This window comes from Lemur catta, chromosome 5 (assembly GCF_020740605.2).
Source record: "Lemur catta isolate mLemCat1 chromosome 5, mLemCat1.pri, whole genome shotgun sequence".
Lineage (NCBI taxonomy): Eukaryota > Metazoa > Chordata > Mammalia > Primates > Lemuridae > Lemur > Lemur catta.
This window is the reverse complement of record NC_059132.1, coordinates 108277034-108302045: the sequence shown is the minus strand read 5'-3', so window position 1 is coordinate 108302045 and position 25012 is coordinate 108277034. Positions and strand designations below refer to the sequence as shown.

The 25012-nt window shown below is 34.2% G+C and overlaps 1 protein-coding gene across 2 annotated transcripts in view; it reads right to left on the bottom strand.

The window, feature by feature from the left end:
* Positions 1 to 8728: 8728 nt before the first annotated feature.
* GLRA3 (glycine receptor alpha 3) overlaps positions 8729 to 25012 on the bottom strand; it is a 121848-nt gene continuing 105564 nt past the window's right edge. Inside the window, exons 8-10 of one of the 2 annotated variants that reach the window (XM_045552476.1) lie at positions 23789 to 23932; positions 21508 to 21552; positions 8729 to 9007 (exon numbers count right to left, since the gene is read on the bottom strand). In XM_045552476.1, coding sequence (XP_045408432.1) covers positions 8729 to 9007; positions 21508 to 21552; positions 23789 to 23932 — 468 coding nt within the window. The remainder of the gene's footprint in view (positions 9008 to 21507; positions 21553 to 23788; positions 23933 to 25012) is intronic. The other variant, XM_045552477.1, reaches the window with a different exon arrangement.

Sequence of the window (25012 nt, the reverse complement as noted above, 5' to 3'; positions counted from 1 at the left end):
TTTTTGTTCATATTTTATACTCATTCTAATTTTATATTTTTTTCATGACATATCTTTCTCAAACTTCATAGTAAACTTGTCTCCACAGGATGACGTTAATATTTATCTTGTGGTTTCTAGTCCCTCTTACTGCAATTTGAAGATCAAGAACAAGGACCAATAGAGAGTGTAGTTCTGGCTTTCATAGTTACTAGGGTCAGTCCTGCCAAGCAAAACTGCCTGATATCTTTAGGCTCCATCTCATTACTTGTAAACTAAGGATTTTGTGAAGCTTTCCCCCAAACTCCATTTAATGAAGCTTTTAAAGTACAAGATTAGGCCAACTTGTTGCATCTTTTTTTTCAATTTAATACACCCTTTTATGCTAAAATATTGCCCTCAGTCATTAATGACATTGTCCTCATTGTTTTTTTGAATGACATTTACAATTCCCAAACCAATGAGAGGGAGCCATCTTGTGGTTTAGTACAGAGTGGCTTATGCTCTATCTACATTTATAAGATAAAAGAATATGTAATCTTTGAAAATATAATGACCTTAGATACCTTGTGAATGTGATCTAAATTTTCAATTTACAGGCAATTTAAAAACTCCAATTCTGGATAGGAGTAATTGTTTCTTAGACAATTTGGGGAACTTGTTTGAAACTAAGGGATGCAGCACATAGCATGCTGCTGTCTGTAATCGTATTCTTACTTGGTGAAAACCTTCCAATATGTGCTTAGGAGTTATAATGCTTAGTAAAGATATCAAAGGGATTTGGGCCATCTTACTTAGGAAATAACTCAGAGGACAGAATAATGACATTATAATAGACAACTGCGTATTGCTTTCTATACTCTTTAATTATATTTCTGAGTTATAATAATCAAACATTTTTTTTTGTTGTTGTTGAGACAGAGTCTCACTCTTTTGCCCTGGCTAGAGTGCTGTGGCGTCAAGCTCACAGCAACCTCAAACTCCTGGGCTTAAGCAATCCTTCTGCCTCAGCCTCCCAAGTAGCTGGGACTATAGGCATGCCCACCATGCCCGGCTAATTTTTTTCTATATATATTTTTAGCTGTCCAGATCATTTATTTCTATTTTTAGTAGAGACAGGGTCTCGCTCTTGCTCAGGCTGGTCTCGAACTCCTGACCTCGAGTGATCCACCTGCCTCAGCTCCCAGAGTGCTAGGATTACAGGCTTGAACCACTGTGCCCGGCCCAGAATCAAACATTTTGATGCTAATAATGACATGAACTTGTCATAATTTGTTGCTTAAGAATATAATACATAACACATATTAAAAGGTAAGCATAATTTATTTAGCATAAATAATACCAATGGGACAATTAATAAAAATATGCTAACAATATTAAATATAGTAATGTGCTGTGTAACGTTTTGGTTGATTATGGACCGCAAATACAATGGTGGTTGCATAAGATTATAATGGAGGTAAAAAGTTCCTCTAGCTTAATTGTGTGTGGGAAAAAAAGGCGAGATGAAATTGCAGATTAAGAAAAAGATCAGCATTCCATTTTGAAATAGTCTCTATGGATAAGCTAAGTATAAATGATTTATTCAGTAAACAGATTTTAAGGATAAGGCTTTCAAACAAGCAAACAAACAAAAATTACAAATACAATAATGGCAAAATATTGTTCCAGTTAGTAACATATCTTCTTTCATTCTACCCTTAGCAGAAAAGTTTCATTCACTATTCTCCTTGTTGTACTTTTCCTATAATGGGATGCATATATTGAAACTTCTGTGAATGGTACATCACTGGCTTTGTAATCCTAGATGTAATAGTGTCCATCAGAACAGAAATGTACTATGACTTTTGTCAGGAAAACATGATCATTTGATAAAATTTGGTCTTAAAAAATTGGACAAAAGATGTATCCATATTCTTGAAAACTGTTCATTTTTATTGTTTTTGATCAAATGTACAGTTACAAGATAAATACTACACTGTTCACGAGTTAATGACTCTGGTAGTTTGTTAGTTGCAGAATTGAACTAAAGGTAATATAATGAAAAACAAAATTGATAAAATCGTGCATAAATTTTTACATATATTTTCAGCATAATTTCTTGGAAAAATATGATATTATCTAGACAGCAAGAAAGACTCAGACATAAGACTCAAGAATACAGAAAAATAATTAATACCCTAAAATAGCAATACTTTTTTTGGTAGTCCTTTAAACATCTTGGCTCACTAATAATGAAGTCACTGTGTACCATGTTATGATGTTACATGGAAAATATATGGCACATTTTCTTTCTGTTTTGTTTTTCACAGCACATTATATTATAACCCTGGAATGTCAGGGCAGTCCACTCTGTTTCCCCCCCCAGTATTATCATCTGTCATACATTACAATACAAATTTAAGGAATGGCCATTGCATAATTCATGGAGATAAAAGCGAAAGAGTACAAAATTATTCAAGCACATTCAAGTACAGCTTTACAACTGAATCCTTTCCTGGGATTTAAGCCTCAGCTCCTTGCATCTTTGCCTACAGTAACAAGCCAGGCTGGATAATGTGTATATAAGTGGGGCTGCCCAAAGGCACTTTTGCTAAAACCACCCCAGAGAAAAATCAACTATTTAAATAAAACCAGTTAATCAATTCATTGCATTTTTATTATAGTTTACTTTAAAAATATGTATTGTTTGACTGACAGTTTTTTAAATTCATATTACTTTCTATGGTTTTATATAATATCTTCATATCTGAAATGAATTTTTAAATATTTAATCTAAAGGTATTGCTAAGTTATAGGAAGACATTTAAGATTACCGGAAATAATTTATATAGAAATTTCTATTTCTCATGTAGACAATTAATTTTATATTTCATTATTTTATAAACCTGGAACTATATCATCACATTGTACTGATAAGGGGTTGAAAAAGGATATTGATTGTGCTTAAACACAGATATGAGAAAGTATATTATGGGCTGTCTTATTGGAATGGAATAGGTTTATTTGTTATGTTAGGAAGTAAAAAGTCATTTCTTGATGAAGGTTAACATTTTTATCATATAGAGCTATGCTACAATGAACAGGCTTCCTTCAGAGGAACGAGCTACCCATTGCTACAGAGGTGCTAGGAGAATGTGAACAATGTAATGGTGAAGATTCTGACATTGGGAGGAAAATCAGAACTGAAACACCTCAAAGGTTTATTTTTAATTTTAAGAATAAATATGAGAAGACAACTAAAATGGATTGCTTGAAGAAAGAAAAAATTATAAAATTATAAAAGTGTTAAATTGAATCTTACTAAAAGAATAGGCTTGTATATGTTCATGTCAGTTGTCTCACTTGTGAAATTTTGTCAGTAATCCAGAATTTTTTATGTGTTACTCAAGAGACAGTGAATTTGTTGTACCAGGCACACCTAAGGTGCTCAGTGAATATGTGTTTAGTTGATGATTGAATCATAATCTTCTATGTTAGACACCAAGCATGTACATATTTTTAAAAACATCTAAGAGATTCCAATATACACCCAGAGTTCAGAACCACTTTTTAAAAAATAATACTCCATCTCCTTTAAAATTCTCCTCTTACATTTTGCTTATTTGTGAATCATAAAAAGTGCTGAGAAAACTACCTGTTAAGACACTGCAAAGTCATCTAATATTGCTAGTTGTCTTTTGGAAGAACTGTTTGCCAAATATTTAGTCACTGTTCAAAGACAGTCCAAATAACGTTTAAGAATTCCATTTTAAGGGTTAGAGAAAATATTTGATCCAGATAGCTTTTTTTATGTTTCTTTTTTTCTTTTTTTTTCTGAGACACAGTCTCGCTTTGTTGCCCGGGCTAGAGTGAGTGCCGTGGCGTCAGCCTAGCTCACAGCAACCTCACACTCCTGGGCTCAAGCGATCCTCCTGCCTCAGCCTCCCGAGTAGCTGGGACTACAGGCATGCACCACCATGCCCGGCTAATTTTTTCTATATATATTTTTTAGTTGGCCAGATAATTTCTTTCTATTTTTAGTAGAGACGAAGTCTCGCTCTTGCTCAGGCTGGTCTCGAACTCCTGAGCTCAAACAATCCACCCGCCTCGGCCTCCCAGAGTGCTAGGATTGCAGGCGTGAGCCACCGCGCCCAGCCTTTTTTATGTATTTTTGAGGCAAAATATTATTTCATGATTAAAGAATGGCCAAATTAAATGACGGTACTGTTCCTATTTTCTGCCAGGAATCACTTAATATTATAAAATATTGTAAAAAGGATTATGGACCTTTTCCCAATAAAGTTGACTCCCTTTATAAATTCGAAAGAATTATCCCATTACCAACATATAATTGTATGTATGTATGTGTGTGTGTGTGCACACGCGTGCGTGTAAAGAAAACGAGAAAGATGAAGACAGCATTAAGATGGAAAATATGGATTAAAAAATCAGGTAAGGTCTTCTAGCTACTGACCTGGTTGCTGGGAGAAGCTTCTCCAGGATATTTTCCCTGCCCTAGTTATTTTTAAATTGTAAGAAGTTATATTTTACACATGGGCTCTAAGGATCTTTGTTAAGGAAGAACATGCATCACCTTACTTTTTACATAATTAGAATACCAGCTGTCTCCCTGTGGAAGCTCACTTTTTAGTATCACTGTTTTTAAAGAGGAGTTGGGGCTGAGATAAAAGCTTAAGCTTAAAGTTAATTAAATTAATGCAGTTTATAGTATGCTCTATTTATTCATGCAAAGTTTATATGATAATGAAAATAAAATGAGATTGATATATTTTACCACTCTTTGTAGTTCATGATTAAAAAATAAAAACCAATGTATTATATCTGATGAGGAAGCTGTCTCTTATGCAGAAATAAAAGTGCAATGGATATTATGGGTATTTTATTTGCATTCAACCAAAAGAGAATTTGTGTGTCCATATACAGTCTTCTAACATAGTGCATTAAAAAGTACCAGATTGTTTTATACTTGGAATTGTTCTATACTTTACTAGGTCACCATCAACTAGATGAGAAATACAGGTTGTATATGCTGATAAATTTTGAGAGTTTATGCTATTGTCTGTGTTGCAACCTGTGTGTAATCTATTTTGGACTAGGACACATGACTTCAAAGATTGTTAATGATCTAAGGGTCATTAGACATATTTTCATTTGTTGTTAGGGATACCTCTGAATTACAGTATTGCCAATTTCCTAGTTTCCTATTTACAAAATATTGACAATATGTTCTATTTGAATTTTGGCAAGTCCCAAATTCTCTCAAGTCCATTTCATGGAATGTGTACTTTATAGATGAAAGGAAAATTTAGCTGCTGATATGATATTCAATCCTCCCAAGTAACTAGCAATTAAGGTATATCATGTTAAGGAGAATAGAAAAGTATATATTTTTAAATGGCATGAGAGATACTAAGCAAAAGGGATGTATAAGTTATGAAAGGTAAACCTACATTTCCTCCAAATACTATAACTACTTATGTTGCACAGAGTACTAAGTAGTTAACAGCTTGCTTGCTTCTGTTAAACATTTTGGCTTATTTTTTTCACATTTTGTTCTAAAATTTCCATTATCTTCTATAAGATCTTAGGCATTCATAAACTAATAGATGTATTCATGTCTTAAGGATATATAGATATTCAATTAGTTATAATTCAAAATTAAGATAAAGGTTATTAGAGTGCACCGATAGAATAGGAATTCATTCTAGAATAAGATGAGCAGCCATAATGATCCCTAATATAGGGGCTGAGAGTTGGATGGGCTCTCCAGGTGTCATGGAGAAACTTCTGGAAAGGACAGAGAAGTTTTAAGGACCCTTGGCTTTCTTGCTTATACAGTGTGTCTGGAATCTATTTTAAGAAGTAAAGAAAGTTCTAGGTCCACATTATAGTTTAAGTCCAATTTTAATGGTTGGGGGAAAAAAAAGAAAGTTGGGCACATATATGCTAAGGCACAAGATTTCCTAAAAATGCCATGGAACCAAATATTTCAATGATTGAGATACATAATTCTTTTAAAAAGTGATATAAACTGCTTGCACAAAAAACCCATATTTTATAATGTGGCTGTTTCAAAATACTTCAGAATATCCATATTGGAATTCTAGCTAATGGTAGTTAATGTATATGCACACATTTTTAATTTCTTCTCATTAATAATGTTGTGGTTGGTTTAATTTGAAATATTCTGGTTTGATACAGGGCTTACTGAGGCAAATACTGTCTCAGGTTGCTAATTACAATGTAGTTTTCCAGTTTTAAAGGGTCTATAAGAGTTCATTAGAGGAGATATATTCCTTTAAACATGTTGGATTCAGCCACTGTTTGCCATGTCACTGTTGCTTTGTGAGTAAAGCTGTTATAATATTTTCTTAGTGCAGTAAGACAGTAACATGTATAATGGGAAAAGGAAATTATGCCTAAGGAAAGTATAGTACTTTGAGACAGAATTCTAATGTACCAACACCATTGTTGACAAATTGTCTCATGGTTGGTATTTTTACGTTCCAAGTTTCAGATTTAAAAAGCCATTTTTAATATCCTGAAATGTGAAAAAAAGTGATGTCTGTGAGTGTCTTCTGGAAGTATGCATGTTTATGTTTATTATATTTCTGTTTGCTTATGGCAGAATTCACTTAATTTAAGCAATGTTGGAAAAATTTTTAAATAAGATGTGTAAAGTAGGATAATGTATTAAAGCATTTCAGAGACATATTGAGACAATGTAGTTTATCATTACTTCAACCTTTCCTAATTCTCAGGAAGCACAAACATGTCTTGCTCTAATCTTCAGTACAAGAAGATATTTCCATGGTTTTGGTTCATACACATTAAATGAAGAAGCATATATTTAACTTTTGGATGAACAGGCCTCAAAGAAAGAAAAGTACATAGTAACATATTATTTTAGTTGTGGCACTTGCATATGGCCAAACATGGTGATATTTTTTTCCTTACAGTGTTTCAAATTATTTATAAAGGAGGAGAGTTTGGATTTTTACTAGGAGCAAAATGTATTTTGCTGAATGTATTTTTTAAATAGATATTTTTAAAAATTACTATAGGCTAAGCTCCAGTTCAGTAACATTGAAAAATTTATAGTTTTAAATGGCAGTTTTTGCTTTTAGTTTGAGAGTGGTGGAAGGTCAGAAAATAGTACCATCTGGTTCAAGAACTGATTTACTTTTCTATCTTACATCTGAGTTAACTGTTCTAATGTTTACACTTTTCTCTGTGAATAATTTGGTATACTGAGTTTCCATTTAGTGCAAATGACCAATTAAAATATCTAAAAAGCATTTTAAAGCTTTTTCAAATACAGAATTGGTGGTAAAAAAATAATAATTTAAAAAAATATAATAGCAAAACTTAAGAAGAATCAGAGTCTGGTTCAATTTAACCAAGAACTCTGTCGTACATTTATACCTGATTACACTGCACAAAACAAGTTAATGCCCCATTATAGTTGATATAATCCCATAGGGTCATGGATAAATTTTATGTAAAAATTTCATTTAAAATTATTCACAACTTGTGAATGGCTTACATTTTGAAATCATTAATTCAGATATGTAAAACAATCCTCACTTTATAGAAATGAGTTACTTATATCACTTAGAATTAAAACTTTCCCTCCTTATATTTGGAGATAGGAGTTTGAACCCATATAACTTTGATGGGAAAACTGTTCTTACTAAAAACATCTTTTATGAATTCATTTTTGTTTTCCTTGAATTCATTTTTATCCAAATGTAAAAACTTTAATACCATTGAATTTTAAAGTCTCATTCTAAACTAAAATATAAAAGTCTTACTGAACTTTGTTTAATTACATCAAAACATTAAACACAATCACATACTGACAGTTAAGCAGCTATTAAAAATCTAACAAAAACAAAGGTGCTGGCTTAAATTTTTCAGTGTTTGGCAATAATTAAAAATATATAGCTATAACACTTATTTAAAAACAGTTGTTTTCAGTATTTCTGCCTTCATTCCTAGAGATGTAGAGTTTAAGAAAAGTAGATTTTGTATGTAACATGATCTCTTATGTTATTTGTTTTAAATTTGCATAAAGGGAAATTTGATCTTCTAAACAATTAAGCTTAGTATTCTAAACAATATAAGTCCTTTATTTTATCTTCTAATTTGAAAATTTTTATAATTACATATGTTGGTTCTATAGTGTTTGTATGTACAATTCTCTATTAATATGTGTGAATTTTCCACTGAATTAACTGATTATTTTCCTATTTTTAAGTACACTATAAGGAAATACCTTTACATCTCAAGCTGTTGATTTTTATTTTCATCATATCCCCCTTTTCCTTTCATAAAATTTACTGTGCAAATTTTGCCTTTGTAGGATTTAGTAGCATTGAATTAAAAATCAAGAAATTCAAAAGTAGTTTCATGTCTACTATTACATGATACATATAACATATATACTTATTGGCAGTAAAGCTTCCACATAAATGATTTACTGTGAAAAAACAAATCATCTTGAATTAATATGAAATAGAATTCCATAATATATATTTTGTATCCATGAAAAGAATCTTAATCTGTCTCATGACTTTGCATAGCAAATCAAAATACAACCTTTTTCCTTATGTTGTTTAATACAGTGGTCATCATTTGTATACCACACACATACACACACACACATACCCACACATACACACACCCCTATGGCAAATAAGCTGTCTTCTGAATTGACTGTTTGCACTTGCATGCCTCCAGAGACTTAATCTTGTTGCTGATGAATATCCTCGTGCCTAAGAATTTTATAGATAACCCAGTAGAAAATATTAAAAATCAAAAAGGCTAATGGGAAGCAGGCTCGAGAGATGGTGTCAATCTTCTTGGCCCGGTCGATAAAGACCTTCCTCATTTCATCAGGGCTTTTTGGCATTACCTGGATGGGAAGGTTTGTGCCTTTTGGGGGGACACCGTCTTTTGCTTGTAGACATGGTCCCATTCCATAGGCGGTGAAGCTGAATCGACTTTCCCTTACCTCATCATCCTGGCAAAGAAAAATGTAAGAAACCCCTTTAGTAACAGAATAGACCATGTATAACAGGCATTTCAGAATCATAACTTAAGTTTTATCCCACAGTAAATGTTTAATATAAGGAAAAGATAACTGAAGCATATAAAGATGAGTTGCTGTTTTCCCTGTTGAAGTTTTATTCATTTATTCCCGCTACATCATAGAGAGTGCCCGTTAATAAATATGAATCTCTTAAAAGATATGTTTTAATAAAAAAAACTAAAATTCTGGCAGTGTCTACATATTGCTAGAATATCTAAATAAAAAGACCAAGACAAAAAGCTATTGGGATATTATGTTATATATGTTCATTTACTAGTCTTTTTCTGTATTGTGGTAAATATGTGATATCAAAGGGGAAAATACCAGCATCATTGACTGAATTTTTCTTTTTCATGGAGGCCAACTTTTTAATGCTTGTTTCCTGCAATTCTAAACTACTTCCTTAGAAAATACATTCTAATTCAATAACATGGCTTGGTTTTTGTCATCCTCACTTTATGCTACTTCTCTGTTTTACACTAACCTTTTTGGAAAATCTATAAGATAGTCATGTATTCTAATTTATATACAGTTACTTTTCAGGCACATTGGTTTGGTTGAAATTATGAATGCAATTTTACAGAAGTTTATTTCATGTTAAAGAAATAAACTTATAAGCTTATTATTTATAATGTATTATGTTCTTCTAAAAAGTATCATTACTTTCAAATGTAGCAAATTGAAGAGAATTTTCCATGAATGTAAATGAAAACTAAAATTTAAAGAAAAAATTATTTATTAAACATGACAAATGAGATGTGGTCATGATAGAGAAATAAAATATTTAATAATTTATAATGAAAATTGTTAATGAATAATTTAACGCATTTGTTTAGAATGTAACAGTAGATGGCTACATCTATAAATAAGGGGTTTTTTGCTACTAAAATCGAAAGTTTAAAAAATGAGACATTTTATAAAGTCAAATCTCTCCTATGATAATACTTTGTCATAGTACTATAAAATATAATTAACTGGCTCCAACTCTTGAAAATTATTTTGGGTCTCTGAAAATAGCTGCTCAATGAACAGTATATTATAAAATATGAAAGTGAGAAATAGAAATTATTATGGATTCTAAAAATGAAATATGACCAAAGTTGATTCAGTAATGTATAAAATAGTTTTTGGGGGAGTTATGAAAGTAAGGTAATTCCATGTGAAAAACAAAAGTGTATAATTAGTGGAAAATATTTTAGCTGAAGACATATAAGCAATTGAATGTTGAGGACACACATTTGAAATAAAAGCTGACAATCCAAATTACCTGCGATTACTGTTATCATCTTACAAAAATTGTAAATCAATTATTTTCTAGTACTTTTTAATAAGCATGTTCATTTAGACTACCATTTCTTTGGTTTCCATGAAAATTTTAAGGCAAATTTAATGTTTGCTTTATATTTTCTGTATCTTGGAAAAAAGTAGACATATTAGGGATTAAACTATTCCTATGTAAGTGCTAAAATAACATCCTTATAATTTAGCAAATCATGCTGGTGTTTGCATGCTGAAAGGAAAACACAGGTCACTGGGTAATTTGTACTATTTTGTGTGCAAATCAGCTGAATGTTAAAGTATAAAATAGGTTCTTAAACTATATCAATGCATGTGTTTAAATAAATCTGTCAGAGAATAGGACAAAAGATAGCTTAATGAGCATTTACAATGAGGTGTTGACATATTAGTTGAAGCATTTGGGAAATTCATTACTAAAATGCTAAGATTTCAGGATTCTAGCTGATGTGTTTAGTAAAGCAGAATTCATTGACTACCTTTCAAACCATCTGTTCTGGAGAACTTCCTTTAAAACCTTTAAAGACCCCAGCTGCTCATCTCAAAACAGAGATAATCCACTCAAAATGAACACAGCGAACAACTGACTTTTTTCTCAATTGTGTCTTTCCACATAACTGACTGTAAGTAAAGGGTAACATCGGCCTGGGCTGTTACGGGACTGCTGGGAATGACCCCTGATTCCTGTAGCCATCATTTCCTTAGAAACAATAAGAGTTATGGTACGTGGGGAATTGGCGTTAACCTTATTAATGTGAAGGACTGCACCTGCACTAGGGGAGCTGTGTGTTGGCCTGAAAGACCCTTGGCCCACCTGACAAGATGGTATACAAGTTTGGTTCGAAACAAAGGCTGTGACTACTGTGTGTCAAGGTAATCATACACACCCTTGACTTTTGTCCATGGCAGGTGTACCTACATGTCCTGTGTGGGTAGGGGGCAAAAGAAGCGATGCTCTTGAGAAACTGCTGAGTTTCTGTGCACTGAAGATGCTTTAGGGCTCATGAGTTTCCTGCCGTACCTCCTCCTATAAAGCTGAGTAAATATAATATTAGGTTTAAGCGTATTGGTGTCCGGAGAGTCTGAATGACAATTTGATTCTCAAATCTCAGCAGTGGTAAAAGTTGACCAGGCTTTCAGAGCCGTTCAGACTCATAAGGCCAAAAGCTCTGGGAGGGAGTTCTGAAAAGAAATCTGATGTTGATCCAAACTAGGTATTAGGTAGCAAAAGCTCTGCATAAAATAACTGGGCTTGAATCTTACTATTGGAATATGGATGGCACAGAGTTATCCCCTGTTGAGTTGGCAGATGAATGATCAGTGAAATAAAACTGAAGGGAAAGTGGCTCAAGATACAATGAATTCCTTATTTCCTTATTAATTAATAGCTGCATGGAACTGAAACCACCTGGGGTACAGAGACACAGCAAGTAGAGCAAGCAGCTCCATGACCTGTGCTGGAGATGAAAACAAAAGCCCAGCTGGGACTTGGAACGACATCACACTTAACATTGATGTCCATCTTCTGCAACCACAGGCAAGTGACACTGGAAACAAGTGACTATGGTGCAGCCCTGTTCCATAAAAATATAATGTGAGCCACAAAGGGAGGTCATGTGTGTAATTTTAAATTTTACATTAACTATATTTAACAAGTAAAAAGAAACAGGTGAACTTAATTTTAATTTTTAAAAAATTTAACTCAATATGTTCAAAATATTTTAACATTTATTTGTAGTAAAAATTGAAGAGATATTTTACATTCTTTATTTCATACTAAGTCCTTGAAATCTGGTATGTATTTATATTTACAGCACATCTCAATCCAGACTCTACATTTCTAGTGCTAAATAACCATGTGTAGCTAGTAGCTACCAAATTAAACAAAGCAATTACAGCATTAATATAAAGGAGCTGGGTCACTGTGCTGAGAAGTGATTCTTGCTGGTAGGCATGTGGGAAATCTGTGCTTTCCCGGATATTTGGGTCAATTGACCTAGGAGCTAATAATATGTTTTTGGACACTGCAGCATGAAAAGTAATGTTTGTTATGAATGCTAACCCCCAACGTGCTGCAGTGTTGCAAGGCATTCAGGAATTACTGGCAGGGATAATAATATCAATGGTGAAGCCTGGAGTTGTGTGAATCTAGCTGAGAGGCGAAACTGATGGGATCTCTCACTGCTGTGAAGTAGAACACCTCCGTAGAAGAGGAGATGTGTGAAGTGGAGTAGCAAACCTGGGCTGCCGATAAGGTAATGTGAAATGAGCCTACCCAAACCATACCCTCTGACCTACACTCTGGTAGACACTGGTTAGAGGAGTCCCTCAGGCATGTGGCCCTCATTTTGGGGAGGCAGGAGGGTATATAGACTCATGGGTACATTTATTTACTCTTGCAGCTGTCATGCTGGGTATCATTGATGGCAAGAAATCCTGGGCTGTTCAGAAGAAAGATCATGGCCAGAGGTAAATCTATTAACTTTCTTTAGGTGGCTGCTGAGACACAAAAAGAACACAGGGAAAATGGACAGGATTCCTGATTTCCTGGCACATTATTGCCTGCTGGGAGGACGGAAATCTGTTCCAGTTTCTGCAGCTGCTTCCCCTAAAGAACCCTGTTAGATCTGTTCCTTTCATCTCAGAAGTTAAGTCCCATGGTTCCAGTGGGGAATGGAAACAAAAGGCGCTGACATGGGTTGCTGGGTTGCTCAATTGCCTCCATCAGTTAAGGCAGTTGAAACGGAAAAAAGATTGACATGAAGGCCAGGATCTCCTTGCCCAATTCTGAGCCAGACTCTAAGGCTGTGGTTAAAGTTGAATGGCTGGGGTAGCAAACACAGCTTTTGGGAATTACCTGATGCCAGAGCAAAATATACGTTAATACTGCTGAGGAATAAGAAAGCAATCAAGAGCAAAAGACAAGGTGCTGGAGCAGGAAAGGGGGCAAAGGTATCATGGCCATACTAAAAACTGTAGCTAGGAAAAAAGAGAGTCAAATATATCCAATAGGTGGCATTGCCTTTGGCTAAATGTGTAATTGGAAAGGATGTGGCACACAAATGAAGAATCTCGCCGTTTCTGGCTTGAGCCTAATCTTGGGCTAGTCATCCTTAGCCCAGTTTTAATTAGGTAAAATGGGAGCCCTTAGAATTGCCTGAATCTTTCTAAGTAGTAAATATTAAACAGTGCAGGATTCCAGGAAGATAATGGAACTCTCATCTCTGATTAAGGGAAGGGTGGAGACAGCGGTGCTAGTTCTCATTAATTGTCCCTGGAACAGCCTGGCTGGCCCATGATAAAACGTGGTGGATCCTGCGGGCTGCTGCTGCTGTTTGTGTTCACTAAAGAAGTCCCCCAACTGCCTCTGTCATGCTGGAGGTGGTGAAAACTATTTAAGAGTTTCAGCGGGAAAAAGGGGGCTGCTATGATTTGTATAGTTAACTAATGCTTTCTTTTTAGTCCCAAATATTTGAAAAAGCCAAACACAATATGCCTTCGTGTGGGGCTGTACAATTAAAATCTTACTGTCCTCCGCAAGGGAACCTGAATTCTCCAGCATATTGCCACAACTTGAAAAGAAACAATTCGGTCCAGATCATTGTCAAAAGTAAATTGTTTAATGATAAATGATAGTTTCCCCTCTGCAAGGAGAAAGTCAGGGAGATTTGGAAACTGTAGTGTACAGTACCTGTAACTAAGTAAAAGGTGGGTAATTAATCCAGATACGATTCAAGGCCCAGCCCTATCAGTCCACTTTCTGGGAATACCCTGATCTGAAGACACTATATACAATTCACAAACATTAATGGACACACTGCTATCTCTTCTGGATACCACTATGGGAAAAACAGCTTTTAGCACTATTGAAATCTAGTGGGTACATTTTGGATTTATGTTGCCCCCACTGTATAACGTGACTAGAAGACAGACTGAATTTCCAAGGGAAAGACAAGCAAACTGTCAGAGACCTGAGGCACAAAGGAGCCCAAGCTGCCCCATGGGACCTTAAAATTCACCAGTTGTGAAGGTATCTGCTACTAAAACACACTTAGAGTGGAGTTTCTGGAAAAAGCTCAGTAGTGGCACTCTAAGGATTCTAGACTAGACAATTCTCTGATGCTGCCAGCAGGTTTAATCTATTTGAATAACAGCTACTGGCATTCTCTTGAGTCCTGATAGAAATAGCCCCCAAGACTGAAGGCATCTGAAGGGCATCAGTGCATAGTTAGTCCTGAGACCATATCATGGATGATGTCAAAAAGACATTCCAATCTAAGTTCCCTGATGAAATTAAAATGGTATATTCAGGAACAACTCAAGGGGAATGACTTGGTGGAGTGTGTCATATCCATGTGAAGGAAGCCATCTGGCAGGGACCAAGGATGGACTCTCCAGAGTGGTCTGAACTCAAGTCTCTCTTCCCACTGAGGCAAAACAGGCCATCTAGTCCACCAGTGGAAAGTGCCATATGGAAGAGCAGGGCCCTAGCAGTACCTGGCACTGTTCACTCAGTGGTATGAATAGCATTAGTTGAAAAAAGCAAAGGTAAGTCTGTATGTTGAGCTGACTTGAGGACAGTATATGTGGCAGGATCAAAAGAATTGATTTTTGACCTCAGAGCAACATCGGGATCTAGCCAGTGGCCTTTCCTTGCCTTGTGAGTAGGCAAATGGGCCTTTGTTAAATGCACAGTTAAGAACATCCCATGGTGGGAGATGCAGTTCCTTATAGAAATTCCAGGGGAGAATTAAATCAGGTCACATAATGCCTGCCAAGTTGCTGGCTCAGAAGGGGACTAGAGTACTAAGGCAAGTGCCTTGGATTGGCCATGCATGTAGCCATGGTGGTGCTCAGCCCATGGCACAGTGGACAGGACTGTGACATATTCCTGTGTCACCCATTGAAGCTATTTAGATGGCAAGGCCTTGTCATGAGTATCAACAAGAGAAAACCTGGTTTAAAACTGCTTTGGGGTTGAATCTCCCAAGGACAATTGCTAACACATAGCTGACAGATGGAGGAATGCTTAGGTTCCTTGCCCATGGCTCCTGGAGAATTCAGTGGATTTTGGCAGAAATTCACAGATATTTCATCCTGGGCTTTGTTTACATTTTAACAAAAGCCACAACTGAAAATACTATTAAGGGCTTGAAAGGAGGCATTTTTATATCAGTTTGGGCCCCTCAAATAGATCTCATTAGACAAATGAACACATTTTAACATGGCCAGTGTATAAAATAGCCCAAGAGCACAACATAGGAACATATTATATCCCATCCACCCACAGAGCTGTAGCTCAAATAGAAGTTGGAATGGGGGATGCTGAGGGCATGCAAAGTCTGGATAACCTTAGTTTAGTTACTTAACTCTCTGATTCTTGGTTTCTTATTCTAGGAAGATATTATTATACTGTCCATTCTAGCAGGGTTTTTTGGGGGGGGGAGGTAAGAGAAAATACATAAAACACCTGACAAAGCACTCAAATTATTATTGTATTATTATTTTGATTATAATATAGAAATTGCATAAAGCATAATATGAAAGAAAAATGCTAATAACAACTTGAATCATTTTACTATTAGATGTTTTAAACTCACAGTAACCAAACTAGCACTAAAATACTATGTGAAGTAGACTTACCCAGTTGCCTGTTCCCCACATGGCCTTGCATTTGTACACTGTTACACTAAAACGTTAACCAACGGCATAAAACTAAAAAGATCGCTTCACCCCTCAAGGCCTCATTGTCTTACTGTTACAATAGATGGGTTTTGCCATATGACTATTAGAATATTTGCAAATCTAAGTTTTGCAATCAGAGAGTCTTTAAAGTTGTAAATATGTTCAATGAAACACAAATAATTTGAAGTGTGTCCATGAGATAAGGCACACAGAGTCATATCAGGGCTCTTTCAGAAATAGGGTCTCAGTTCTGTGGGGACGCAATGAGCAGACTCTTGAACAGGGCTTAGTCTGTACTCCCAGGAAGGCAGGGAATGAGAGAGAGACTAAAGGTCCCTGGACATTAAAAGGGTCAAGTGATCTTTTTTTTTTTAAATGACTGGCTTCTTCACATTTTTTGAAAAGCTGCACCTAAATAATAATTTTTAGCATAGATGAAGCTTTTCTGTAAGCTTATCATTATTAGATTACTAAATTAGAAGATCATTAAATATTTTGTTACTATGTTTTGAATAACCCAGTTATAAAATTATCGTGTGTATATTTATGCTTAGATATGCAGCGATATTCTTTATTCTAATTAGTGCTGAAATATTTCTTTAAGATATTTCAATTTTCAGGAAATAGCTTCAGCTTAAATTCTAATGACTACCTGCCAAAAAAGGAAGGAGTTAAAAAAACAAAGCCCTAAAACTTTTGACTTAGAGACACTGTGTGTTAGACAATATTTAATGGTTATAAAATTAACATACTTTACTACTCAAAATATAGGTAATAATAAAGATTAAATAGGATCAACTAAAACATGGTCTAAAAAAGATGGCTAATTAAAAACATAAAATTAAAGAAATAGTTTACTTTATTCGTAAGTAAATTACTATGCTTCAAGCAAGTTAGAAGGGTAGGCAATGAAGAATGGAAAAAGCCATTTGGTTACTATACAATTCTTTTTACAGGAAGACTCTTTTTCACTAAATTTGGAACAGAGAAAAGCAGTTCAGTAATTATGCATCAATACTATATTGTGAAACTTTCTAAGTACCTTTCCTTTTATTTAGAGAATTATGCCAAAGACTGATTTATATAAAATGCATACTGTACCTAGAAATACATAGTAACATACATGTGAGATAAGAAATAATTTCCTCTCCTATTCTTAGTCCTCAAAAATGACAAAAAATAAAAATAAAAACAAAAACTTTTTGGATGTGAGACTGGTGACGGTATGAAGATTGCCATTGAGTATGAACAAAATATTAAGCATTTATGACAATGTGAGTGTTGATTATGTGAATTGCTGTAAGATATAATAGTATTAAATACATTATTTTCTTCCTAATGTTTCTCCCTTAGTAGGTAGCTTTGGGGCATTCTTTATACAATTAAAGTGTTAAACAGATTATTCCAAAGTTCTTTTTGTAAATAATTTTCTGTAACTTTATTGCCAAATGGGAAAGTAACAGAGGAACACAAGCTGAATTGTTATTAATTTCCATTTATATGGTTTCAATATATTTAGATTTTTAAAAATTGTAAATAAACATAACAATGATTTATTTTCTTAAGAAAAATCATTATCCTTTAGAAAAATCTGAGATAACAGATGTGAATGAATTGAAAATTATTTTTCTAAAATATCAGTCTAAAATAAAATAGTCATTTTCATACATCTATACACATTTCTATATCACTTAAAAATGGATGGCTTAGGCCGGGCGCGATGGCTCACGCCTGTAATCCTAGCACTCTGGGAGGCCGAGGTGGGTGGATTGCTCGAGGTCAGGAGTTCGAGACCAGCCTGAGCAAGAGCGAGACCTCGTCTCTACCAAAAATAGAAAGAAATGATTTGGACCGCTAAAAATCTATATAGAAAAAATTAGCCGGGCATGGTGGTGCATGCCTGTAGTCCCAGCTACTCGGGAGGCTGAGGCAGTAGGATCTCTTAAGGCCAGGAGTTTGAGGTTGCTGTGAGCTAGGCTGACACCACGGCACTCACTCTAGCCCGGGTGACAAAGTGAGACTCTGTCTCAAAAAAAAAACAAAGCAAAAAAAAAATGGATGGCTTAAAAGAATGCAATTATAAATGAGGTTAAAAAATATTTTATAGTTGCAAGTCAGTTGTTAATGTAAAATTCTTTGAAATCTAACTCTAGGAGAACCTTGCATTTATTATAGATGGCATCTGAATGAGCTATTAATTAGCCAAGTTTGTGCTTGGCATATTGAATTTAGATTCAGAAATGGTTTAGAGATTAATAAATGGTAAAATGTAAGTTTAAAAAGATGAATGTTTTAGATGAAATGTTATGAAAATATAATACAAATATTTTAGGAGACAGATGAGAAATCAATGGAATGATTTATTTAAAAATCTATGTATCTATTTCTAGCATATGTTAGATTCTTTCAGTGCCAACTCATAATTACAGAGTGATATAAGATACTACAACAGACAGCATATGTAAAAAAGTGGCATTTCTATTTTAGTTAACTTTGAGATGGAAGTCAAGATAATTCATGTGAATTTAGTTTACAGATTATATTACTTTTGGATATTATTATCCTGACTAGATTTCCAGAGAGCACATAGCTCTAAGAAATAGTTGTGTTTAACATAAACTCTGAATATTTGTTTGCAGGAAATTAAAATCTTATAATTTTTGTTATGCTTGAGAAGGTGAAATTTTAACCCCTGACATCAGAGTCATTGAAATAGATTTTGTTTGAGTATAAATTATTGGAAAACTACTTTTCCTCAGATATGTATGAAAGAAATTTGTAGGAAATATTTCATCTATTTTAAGAATATCTTAACTCTAGAATATAGCAAAACTGACCTGGCATGGAAAGATTATGATGTAATTTAGTGTATATAGATGCCATATTGCTTTCAACCATGGAGCCTCAATCTCTTCAACCAAAATAGTATACATGTATATTTGTATTTGTCCTAAGACTATAGAGCTGACAAAATTCACTGGGCAGAAAAATCAATTATTCGTTATCCTTAGAAGTTATCTTGAATTATTTTTAAAGTAAGACAGCATATAAATACACAAGTAAATAAAATCATTACAAGTTTGTATACAGATAGTCAAAATGCAGTCAATGACATCTGTATTAAAAAAAAATTAACCATTGTGCCTAGCAAAACATAAACTCGGTCATGATTTCTTAAATCTAGAACTAATGATCTATTGCTATTTCATTTGCATATATAAATAATAATAAATGATAACTAGGAAAACAGGCACTAGAATATCGTGTGAACGTGTGTTTTGTCAGCAAACCATTGTATCATTATGTTGCATTGTGGAGGAAGCTACATGAAATGCATTAAAGCAATCCCATTTCATCCATACTGGTCAACACACAGCATGTTCAGAGATACCTTGGTATGTCTTTATAAGACCCCAGGACTAAAGTAATGATATCATACATGAGAACAGCAACTTCTAACCCGAATGCATTCACGTCATGCACACACCCACATACACACAGCACTGGAGAGCGCATCCGGGACATGGTGCGGTGGGTAATCGGCACACAGCAGGCCATGGCAGTGTGGGGTGGGGAAATAGGGAGATAAGAGCAAACTTGGATTCTTTCACAATAGACACAGGATTCTCTGGTACCTTAAGAGAGGAGAAAGAAAAGTACAAAAGATTGTATACAATGCCTAAGCCAATGCCAAGCCAAGTTAAAACTTCCCTAGGAATAACATTTGCATTAATGGAAGGTTCCCTGTGGTGACAAACTGTCTATGATCAGACTGTTCTATGTACATTGCCTGTTCTGCCAAATCAGAGCACTGACAAAATTCATGTAAACCAGTACTCATGATAATAAAGGGCAGCGGGTCAACATTTGGACTCATTTTGATTACATTTATTTAAAGATTTAGATTGCTCAGACTGTTTCTAAGCCAAATACATAGTTTAAAAAAAATGATGAGTTTGGTCGGCCCAGAGAGTTGTTAGTTAAGGGAAATAGTTTTCAAAAAGTCAAAGTGAGCACCCCCAAATTTGCCCAATGCTTATAATGTTTAAAAAATAAATGGGATGCATATACTCTCTAGTGAATATGTTTATATTACCACATTTTTTTTAATAAAAATAAGAATTCATTGTGAGGTAAGCCTGATTTTTCATCCGAGTTCCTTTGTAAAGCAATCTTTAATTGAATATATAACTTTCATTCTGTAGTTTCTGTAAACATTAACTGTTTAGTTACTGGAGATACAGTATGTTGATCTTCCAAAGAGAAATTATATAGATAGTCCCTGCTATGTAGTCTTATACATATATGTGCATATATAAACGTATATTGCAACATTACATTAGATTATGCAAATTCCATGTAATTAAAAATTTACAATTAAAATACTCAAATAAAAAAAGTAAAATAGATCATTTGAAATTATTTTGCTGAGATGAAAAACAAAAGGAGAAGTGGGATGCTGGTAAATAACATGTAATTTTAGTAGCAAAATTTATTTTAAAGCAAACTTTAAAATAATACTGGGTCTAGGTAATCTGCTATGAAGTTGAGATTACTGCAATATTCATTTACCATTGTGTCTCTTGCAGGATTCTTAACTGCAGTGTACAGTAGAATCATCTGGGGAGCTACTTTTAAACACACTTTACTCCAGCTATTTTAGTTTAGTAAAGACGACTATTTGTATTGACTTCCCGGGCTAAATTCTTGGCTTCAGTAGATTTATATTTAATTATTGCGTACTATATATATAATGAGCCCACAAGTCAAATCACCTATGGACTAATACTGTCTATTCTAGATTACTTAGCCATCATACTCGGACATGTGTCATTGGGATCTCTTTTTACTCGAAATTTTCAAAGGATGCTGCCATCAAAACAATATCGTTCATTTGCTATAAATAATCTCAACATATTTTAACATTAAGATGGGTTCTGAAGTATGTAGATTGTACAAGCATTTGCTTTTGCCTTATTTTGAAGTCTCCTGTGCAGCTGCTTTTAAAATTTGTATAAATAAGTTTCCCACTTATTTTGAAACTAATGTCTCTATTCTATATGATTGCTTCCCCTGTGAAGATTATTGCAATATATATATTTCTCTTTAATATATATTTAAAAATCATTTTGACTAATCAAATAGCTCTCTTTTTTTTTTTTTTTCATGGCACATACCTGTAGTCCCACCTGCTTGGGAGGCAAATAGCTCTCTTGATATAATTAAGGGCAATATTTAAATATCCTTTTATAGAGTGAGGGAAGACAAGAGTGAAGTTCTTAGAACAAGAGAATACCCTTCTTAGTTGAAGGGGGATGGTGTTTGCTCGGCTTCAAATATGAAAGGGGCTGTGTTTCCCCACCAAACACTGCCTCAGTGGTGCAGAATATGCTGTCTGCTTTTTACTGATGACCACATTCCTCTATTTAGAGTTAAGAAAGTCAATTTACCATGTCTGAGAAACGGTAAAACTTCTCCAATGCAAAAGCTTCTGTCTGTGGGAAGTGGACCAAGAGGGATTGAGAAACCAGAGAATCAAGTCATATATGATTAAATATAATTATACAATTGTTTTAAATCACATATACCATTTGAACATACATACGGATCAATTAATAGATTTTCACAAATGCAAGGTAGCTACCCCAAAGTATGAATAGAACTTTAAAAAAAACCTAGTTTTTCTCTGCATTAAATCTTAATTACACTTAGTTGCATTTGCTTGCTGAGTATGTCAAGTAGTTATTAGAAAATAATAATATATGACAATTTTTGCATTTCTTTATTTTCCCAAAGTATCAATCACTGGAAAAATTAATCTTTCCATCTTTCTAGGAGCTAAGGAGTAAGGGGCATCACATATTTTTTTATCTTACTTCCCCCTGTGGTAAAACTGAGTAAACAGACAGGTTGGTAAGAATAATTTTTTAAAAAGGACCCACAGTTCAGTGTCTAAATTTTCCCACTGGATACTGTGGCTGTTGGTTGGGCGGTGAATGTAGAAGATGGCTGAGCTCTCAGACTTTCCCACTTGGGCACCATATACATAATACTTCTCATTTCTAGTATTTGCGGCATATAGTCAATACATTCTAACTTGGGTAAGAGGAGAAAGAAGGTAAAGAAACGGAAAATAAAAATGCAAAAGCAAATCATACTGTTAGGAAAAATGAGTATTGCTTTAATTCTGGTTAATGACACTACAGGGGAAAATTGTCTCTGTCAATTACTAATGGGAAAGAAAGACAAGGGCTTCCCCCACTGTGATACAGCATTTGTCCTCCTTCAGCCAGTGCCAGGAATCATGAGAGAAAAGGAGAGCAAGTAAGCGGGAGAGAGGGAGAGAGGAGGGGAGGAAAGAGACATACCAGGAGAATGAGGAAATGTAGAGACCAGTAGACTAGGGTGAGGTAGGGGAAGATAAAGAAAAGTTAATTTCCCCATCACAATACATTTCAATATGCAAATGATATGATTTTGTTTTCATAAAAATTTAACTAAATGCAAGCTCTGGCATTGTTTTCTGTTCAGTGTAATACTTGGTCTCCCAATGCTGCTGTTCTTTCCATGCTACAGTTAACTGGGTGTTTATTGGTGTAGTGATGATTTTTGAGGGGTAACTAGAAATGATTGAATAAGTTACTGTTTTAGAATATGTTTAATGCTAAGTAGACTCAAACAGTGAGAGATCAAGGCTTGGTGCTTCAAAAAAGTTTAGTAAATTTAGAAATTGCAGTCAATAATTCAGAAACCATAAAGAATCCTTAAAAAAATTAAAACCTTTAAAAATCTTTAGAAATGTACATTATGTCAACCAGACTGTTATCATTAAGACTCATGTTTTGACTTAAATATTCCAGTATATTGGATCCTGGCCACAATTATACATAACTTCGACATTGCTCTCTATTACTTTGAAGACCATTTGCTTTTCAAAATGTCAGTTGGCACATTCACATCAGAAGACATAAGCTCAGAGATTTTCTGTCAGTAGGAATCCTCCTTTACAGAAAAGGAAAGGGGTTGGTCAAAAGCACATGCATGTAAAGGGAAATGCCATTACAGGTCTGAATGGAGGGCAGCAACCCCATTTGGGGCATCCAAATCCAATTACTTCTACAACTTCCTATCATCTCCTAATAATGTTCTAAATAAATTTTCTCCTGGTTTCATCTTTTATCAGATGATAGCAAGGCAACAATAGCACTTTATTATATTTCCCAAAGAGTTTCCAAAGAAGTGTCTTAAGAACAAGAAAATAGGCATAAAAAAGAGACTACATAGTTTTGCATGAACGTATCATCAAGGCATTAATAAATAAGCAATATTTGACGGAAACCATTAAAGTAATTAGCTCAGAAAAAGGAACAACCTTAATAATTGCATTTGATGACTTAATTCAAGTAGATCCATTAGCAATTGTAACATTACGAGTAAGAAATATTTCATTAATTGAGGCAAAAAACAGTGTGTTCCAGGAAGTACATTAGAAAGAAGTTGATAAAGGTCTCATGTCACTAGATATGCTGTTTAAAGTATAGCTAGGTGTCATACTTTTCTCCCTGAAACTATTTTTGACACTTCAAGTTTCAGTTGGATAAAATGAAAAGAATATCATATCATTTCATCCCCAGCCCCAAATTTCTTCTCTTCGCATCTCTATTGAATACAACAAATTCACTTTCCAGTGAAAATTGGATTCCACCAAACCCAATACATTTAATCGTTTACCTTATTCTTTCTCTTTCGCCGAAATCTCAGAAGTTCTTTGTGTTGCCTTGATACAAAATTTACAGCTGCATACTCCAGAAGTGCTGAAAACACAAAAAGGAGGCACACTGCCATCCAAATGTCAATGGCTTTGACATATGAAACCTAGCCAAGAAAGAGAAAGCAAGCAAATTGATTTATTTTGTTTCTTCCTTTGAGAACAAAACTGAATTTTTCTGATTCTGATCTATATCATTTATATATAAGTTGGAAAAATTAAAGAAAGACAGTTTTTTCATAACAAGAATTTTTCTTAAAAATTTTTGCAGATTTTGTGTATTAGTCATATTTTAAAACTTTTATGTATTTTGTTAATTTTTTTCACATTAGGCAGTAGCCCAATCATACGATGAAAGGAAAAATAAGATGAAATATATTTTATCTTCAGAACAGTATAATGCTTGAAAGATATGAAGCAACATTGAAACTAGATAACACTGTTGACATTCTAGTTTATATTTTCATTTATATTTTTTACTTTAATGTATATTTTTTAATTTTACAATTTTATTTATTAATCCTGTTAAGATAATTTTATTTTAATGCATTTACAAATGAGTAACATATGGTTATTTGCTACCTATTTTGAAATATTTTCAACTTTAAAGATATGTTATAAGAATAGTAAAAAGAACTTTCAACTTCCCTAGTTGTTAATATTTGACCACATTTATTATTCTTTATATACATGTGTGTATATATGTTTTCCTCTTCCCCAAATTATTTAAGTGTAATTTTCTGGCATGACACCATACACTCAGCAAAATCAGGAATTGAACACTGATAAAGTCCTACCACCGAACCCTAAAGCCCCATTTCCATTTTACCAATTGTCTCTAATAATGTCCCATTTTTTTTTTTTAAAGAAACAAAAACACTTTTTTTTTTTTCCAGCCCAGGATTTAATCCAGGTTCATGTGTTGCATTTTGTTTTCATGACTCTTCAGTTTTCAGCGTGGAACATTTTGCTCAGCCCCTCCTTGCTTTTTATGTCGTTGGTTCTTTGGATGAGTGCAGGCCAGTTATTTTCTAGAGTGTCTTTCACTTAAAGTTTGCCCAGTGTTTCTTCATTTTAGGTCCAGCTTACGGATTTTTAGTAGGAATTCCTCAACAGGATATCCTGTTCTCACCAAATACACCCAGTGTATCCCATCAGGAGGCACACAATGCTTAATTAGTTAAGGT